A 6,025-nucleotide genomic window follows, 5' to 3' on the forward strand; every position below is an offset into this window, starting at 1 on the left:
ACATACAATCATCGATCGTGTTGAGATTAATTTCAACTATTCAATTATACTTTTACTTCAAAATACAATGGTTTCAAAGACCTTGCAATAAATGTCTACATTACTCCCTTTTCATACATTACTGAACAATAACACGAAAGTATGATGACGTTGTCGATTAATCCATCGCGCACGATGCAGCCTGCACGCTATAACGTCATAAACTATACAAATTACAGCTATGATTAATTTACATAAGTGGAAAAGGGGTGCAAGTAGGTATCAAAAATTTAAAGAGAGTGCGGGCTCAACAAAGCTATTTTCTGAAGCCATTTTTCCAATTACAATTAATTAATCACACTAACGCTTAACAACGGCTATATGCAATTCATTAGCCTAACCGTAAAGATTGCAATGAAAAGTTTTATCAAAACCCTGAAAGTATTTTTCATTTGGTTCAAGCTTTTATTTGGTTTCGAAATACTTATAAAGCCTGCTACAATATTTTTTCTGTTTTCCTCACCTTTCATGAAAAAAGCTTTTTGGTCGTACACTTGTTACGTTTTCAGGCTTATATTGATACAAAAATAAGATCGATCCGTCCCCAACTCAATATTTCATTGTGGCCGCGGCTATCGCCCCGAACCTAAATTAATAACTGTTCACAAATATTCTCCAAAAAGGTCCTTTTGTTAAATATTCATAAATCACAAAATAATCTATTTGCTCTTCTGCAACTTTGTCATTATCTTCAATTTGCTATTTAAATTACGTAGACAGGGGAATAAACTTTTACTTGGCTGTTTTCCGGATTACGATTCACCCGGAAAATTGACTCAATGGGAACACGTGCGATTATTTCTAAGCTTTAATTAATGGTAATAAGAATATCTTTGTTTGAAATTAATTTTATCGGATCTAAAAAAAGAATTTCAATTAAGAATAATTTTATAATGTATTTCGGTACCATCTTAGCACATGTCACGGCATGCTTGCAACTTGTGCTTGTCTTAGTCGTCAATCTACATATGTATATGCAACATACGTAATGTTTGCCACTCTGGTACTAGACAGCATGCTTCATCTTTTCATCAACTCAACCTCCGAAGGTATCTCCCATTCTCTCATTGATTTCCCTAAAGTTCTGATGAAAACGGCCTACATCCTGACCTTTGTTACATTACATCATGTAGCATTCATACGGAGACGAAAAGATTGATGACTTCTGAACTTCAAACTAAAATAGTGTTACTAAAGAAGAATTTTCCCTTAGCTGCGAATTCACGTGGGTTGGTGGCGAGTGGGAGGAGTGCAGCGCCACGTGTGGAGCTGCTGGCGTTCAGGAGCGACAGATCTTCTGCGTACCTCTTAATGTCAGGTATGTTGTACTCATGTGCTAGGAATCACTTCATATGATATTGGTCGTTAAGCCTCAAAAGATGCCACGGCAATAAAGCTTTCAAGTTTGGTAACGGCTGATAGGAATTTGACATCCTACACAAGTGTAGGAGCAAATTTAAAATATCAAAATTTAATCTCTTGTATGCCAAGCAACAGGTAGATAGAATATTGGGATGAACGTCATTCAATCAGCTTATCTGCAATTTGTTGACTTGAGAAAAAATAAACTTGGTCTTTGGTCATGATGGTTACTAGATAAGAAAACATCACAAATAAATGGCATAACATGAGGAATTTCTCTATCTACTTATCCCATATTTCATATAACCTCTGCAGTACATCATCAAGACGAGATCTAATAAGGAATAGCGTGTCTCCCACGTTGTGTACTTCAGCAAAGCCGACCTCACGTCAGGCTTGCAACCGCTTGCCTTGTCCTGTCTACTGGAAAGAACTACCCTGGACTCAGGTAACACATTACATAGTTCCTTCATACAAATGTGCCAAGTTGTTACATCAACACTCGTAATATATGTACATGGCATTCAAACCATTCGTACGAGTTACGAGAACACCTAATTAAAACCGACATCAAGTTTCTCTGTAACAAACTACGAGTCGGTGTTTATAATTTGTACGATGACCGACTACAAAGCAAACTACAAACCACTTCGACCATCAAATATTCTCTGTGTACTTGTACGTAAAAGCTCAAAGATTAAAGCTGAACTAATATAGTTCGTCTACCTGTCTCACTGAAAACAGAAATAAAGAAGTCGAACAAATTCCGGATTGTTTGCCCAAATATGTACATACATGTATGTATGTAGCTACTTATCTACATAAGGCCCGAGCGTAACCAAGCGTAAACATGTAAAGGTCCGTATATAAATGTAAATGGAACCTTCATGAAAAAGTCATGAAGCCATGAGTGGCCTAGTTCATACAGCCTGAGTATATTCTATACAGAGAGGCTTTCAGCCTAAAAATCGTCCTAACGATAATGTAGGGACATGATAGTTTCAGTTTACGTTGATCATGTAGCATGTAGATACTCAGTATAGTGACCCAGTTAGCTGGAAACCTGGCAATGCATTTTGCAAACCGAGGCGCGATGTGGCTGCAAATTGGCTTGATTTACTAGTTCGCGGAACTGTTTCAACCGCAACTAATTGGCGGTTTGCGATTTGATTACAGAATGTTATTATGAATATTGCGAAGGTCATGTTTGTGATAAAAATATCCTTATATAACCTTTGCACAAACACTATGTGGGTTTTGGGTTATGAATTTCCTGCTTAGCTTTTTTTATTTCACTACTGTGTTTCACACTGCATCAAACTACGTCTTTAAAAAAATCAACAAAATGAGCCAGGTCTATTCGAGATCTTTTAATCGTCCTATACTTTGTTAAAGTAAAATTGGCCGACTTCCCGAAAAAGGAGGAGGTTTTCAATTTTGATGTTTGTATTTTTTATGTCTGTTCTGCGCATATCTCCGTCGTTTACAAACCGATATAAAACCTATTCTAAATTCTATTTTTCCAGTGTTCAGCAACATGCGGTCGCGGCATATCGCGTCGTCCTCTCGAATGTCCGGCATCAGACGAGATGCTCTGCGGTCCGCGTCCGCGCGAGCGACACCGGCGCTGCCGCGTGCGCGCGTGCGGGACACGGCGCGGCGCCTGTCCGCCCGCTGACACCACGCAGTACTGTGAACTGTTCGATACCGACCAACTAGCCAGGCACTGTCTTGTTCCTCCCTTTAGGAAGTACTGCTGTAACGCTTGCAGGCTGCTCGAGCGTTCACACATGAGGGGCTTCGGGTAGACAAAGGTCTACCCGTTTACATTGTGACAAAGGTCTTTTGGTATACAGCTATTAACGTCGCCATCTTGTAATTTTATATTTGTGAGAAATAAAAACTCTACGATGCTCCCCTTTTCACCAAAATATCCTTGTAAAACCGTAGGTAATAGACGGCTACTACACGGTACTTCGAACTGTTCGCTACGCAGTGCTGACCAGCTGGCCAGGCACTGTCTGGTCCCTCCCTATAGGAAGTACTGCTGCAACGCCTGCAGGCTGCTGGAGCGATCACATATGAGAGGCTTCGGGTAGACCCTAAAAAATAATTTGAAAAATAAAAACTCCATGATGCTTTTCACCAAAAGATCCTTGTAAGACCGTGGGTGTTAGAGGGCTACTACGCAGTGCTGCGAACTGTTCGATACTGACCAACTAGCCAGGCACTGTCTAGTTCCTCCCTTTAGGAAGTACTGCTGCAACGCCTGCAGGCTGCTCGAGCGATCACACATGAGGGGCTTCGGGTAGACTTATATTGCTGCTAAGGTCTTTTGGTAGGCGCCGTCTAGTAAAAAATCATTTTGAAAAATAAAGACCCCAGGAAGCTCCCCTTTCAGTGTCATTCAAGTCCAAAAGATCCTTGTAAGAGTGGGTAAAGGACTCGTACTATGTAGTACTTCGAACTGTTTTAGGCTGGCTAGGCATTGCATAGGCGTTTTGCCACCCCTTTAGGAAGTGCTGGTGCAACGAACCACACACTTATAGAGGCTTCGGGTAGACCCTAATACAAACTATTTGATACTTCTTCTGCCCCCCTTTAGTATATTTATACTAGTGCAATGCCTGCAGGCTCTACTACTATTGAGTAGAAGATCAACACCAACCTTTGCCTTGTTCTCCCTTTAGGAGAAAATTACTCCTTCATTATAACGCATTGTTGAACCATAGGGGAACTACTGTATAGTAGGGCGACACCCTCTAGAATCAAGCGTGTAGATATTATGATACATGTTGTTCGAATGGAGATTCCGTGTCAATATAACCAGTATTTTGTACGTTGTTTTTCATATTTATAAGCAACTAGAATTAAGGAATATACCTAATATCTAATAATAATGCGCAACGAAGTGCCATAATGTATTGTACACTACTTCACGTAATAAATGTGCTATTCTTATATACTGAGTTGTTTCTTTTACCCCCTCATATTATATATTTAATTCATTAAATTTAAAATACATACTTAAATCAATCCACTATCTGTATACACAAACATTACCTACTACCAGTAAATTATCGATGACTTCACCAAAAAACATTAATTAATATCTTAATTAGTAAATGCATTTCGGAAATAGGTCACCTCCCTGAACAACCAGGTTATGTAAACAGCGGGCTCGTGAAACAAATATCGCGTTAGTGCAATCTTTGATTGTTTTTATTTCGTTCGATCGTACGCCCTCAATCGCTCCATTTCGTTAATAACAACGACTGTAATATTTAAAGATGTAGATATCTTAGTGGTTATATTCATAGTCGCCATAAGAAAAAACGGTTTTATATCCACCCCTACGTACCTATTTATATTTCTGTGTACCAAAAAAAAATTTGCGCAACTTTTAAGCCTTGTACAATTATTATTTTATTAGGGGACTAGTTTCAAATTACATGACATATATCTCAACTCCTCGTATATCTTAGCTAAGAACATTCTATTAAAATGCAAGTAAAAATAAACTTACCTACGTTGTACAAGAAGCATTAGTAGAGTTTAATTTTCAGTGACGCTCGAGATTAGAGTCGAGTTCTATAAAGCGGAGGTTAGACTGAGCGCCGACAAAGGCCACTCAGAAAGTAACTTAATTGCTTACTCGTGCAACCTATCAAGGTAAAGGACTAAATAAAACTTCAGCTTGAGAAGTCTTTTAATAACGAATAACTTACATTTTTGTACTTTGGTATGAGAAGTGATATACGTTTACGAAATACAGCATAAACGATAAGCAAAAACTCGTTCGTGAGATTCGATATATTTCACAATATGCTTTGCTATTATAAGTACATACATAATATATCGCATCATGATGTTTCCGAATCAAATCAAATCGTTTATTTGTGGTCGTTTGTTATGTACCATAGTGTCAGTTTAATGTGGATACATTTGCTAAACGATTTCTCGACCGCAATTTTCAGAAGAAAAATATCATTGCTTATCTGAAGCTATGCGTTTCGCTCATTAACATTTTTCACGCGTCTTGCACAAGAAACGAAATATTAACAAGGAAAATATTTTTCAGCCCCGTTTTTCAATATGACAGCGAAAATTGTACTCCATCATAGTTTTTTCTCCCTCAGCCCGCCCGAGGTTTGTAATAAAACTGGCTAGACGCAAAATATCTAGTAATCTTATATTTTCCAGACCTTTATTTTCAGCAAACAGTAAATTGTTTCTTGGCTGAAAAAAAATCTGTGGCCAATCAATTTGGAAGTTACATTCCCCAAAGAAAAACATAGGTAAGTATAATATAATGAAACCTGTTTCAGGCTAATTTAATTCGGAGCTTTTAGTTTTGAACTCCACTTTTGCACGTTATAACACAGCGGGAAAAGGAAAACGAGGGTCGAGTAGTGTTGCAAACTTCTCCAAGTGCTGTCCCGTAAAGTGGACGGTACATTCGCTCAGTTTACGAAACTCGCTTTGTCCAAATATTCAAAGTTGGGACGTTTCTAAGTGCGGAGGGAACACGAGCCGTCTGTTCGTGCGAAGCGTCAATTTTACGTCCGCCATTTAAAACTTGAAATGGAATTGGCTATAAATCCACATTTTATGCCCGGACACG

At 38.6% G+C, this 6,025-nt stretch overlaps 1 protein-coding gene across 1 annotated transcript in view; it reads left to right on the top strand.

Annotated features, from left to right (window-relative positions):
* LOC110383950 (A disintegrin and metalloproteinase with thrombospondin motifs 1) overlaps nucleotides 1-4,366 on the top strand; it is a 57,069-nt gene extending 52,703 nt beyond the window's left edge. Inside the window, exons 15-17 of the mRNA XM_049838600.2 lie at nucleotides 1,253-1,357; nucleotides 1,717-1,849; nucleotides 2,928-4,366. Coding sequence (XP_049694557.2) covers nucleotides 1,253-1,357; nucleotides 1,717-1,849; nucleotides 2,928-3,209 — 520 coding nt within the window. The 3' untranslated portion in view covers nucleotides 3,210-4,366. The remainder of the gene's footprint in view (nucleotides 1-1,252; nucleotides 1,358-1,716; nucleotides 1,850-2,927) is intronic.
* Nucleotides 4,367-6,025: the final 1,659 nt, after the last annotated feature.

The sequence above is a fragment of the Helicoverpa armigera genome, chromosome 12 (genome assembly GCF_030705265.1).
Source record: "Helicoverpa armigera isolate CAAS_96S chromosome 12, ASM3070526v1, whole genome shotgun sequence".
NCBI classification, from domain to species: domain Eukaryota; kingdom Metazoa; phylum Arthropoda; class Insecta; order Lepidoptera; family Noctuidae; genus Helicoverpa; species Helicoverpa armigera.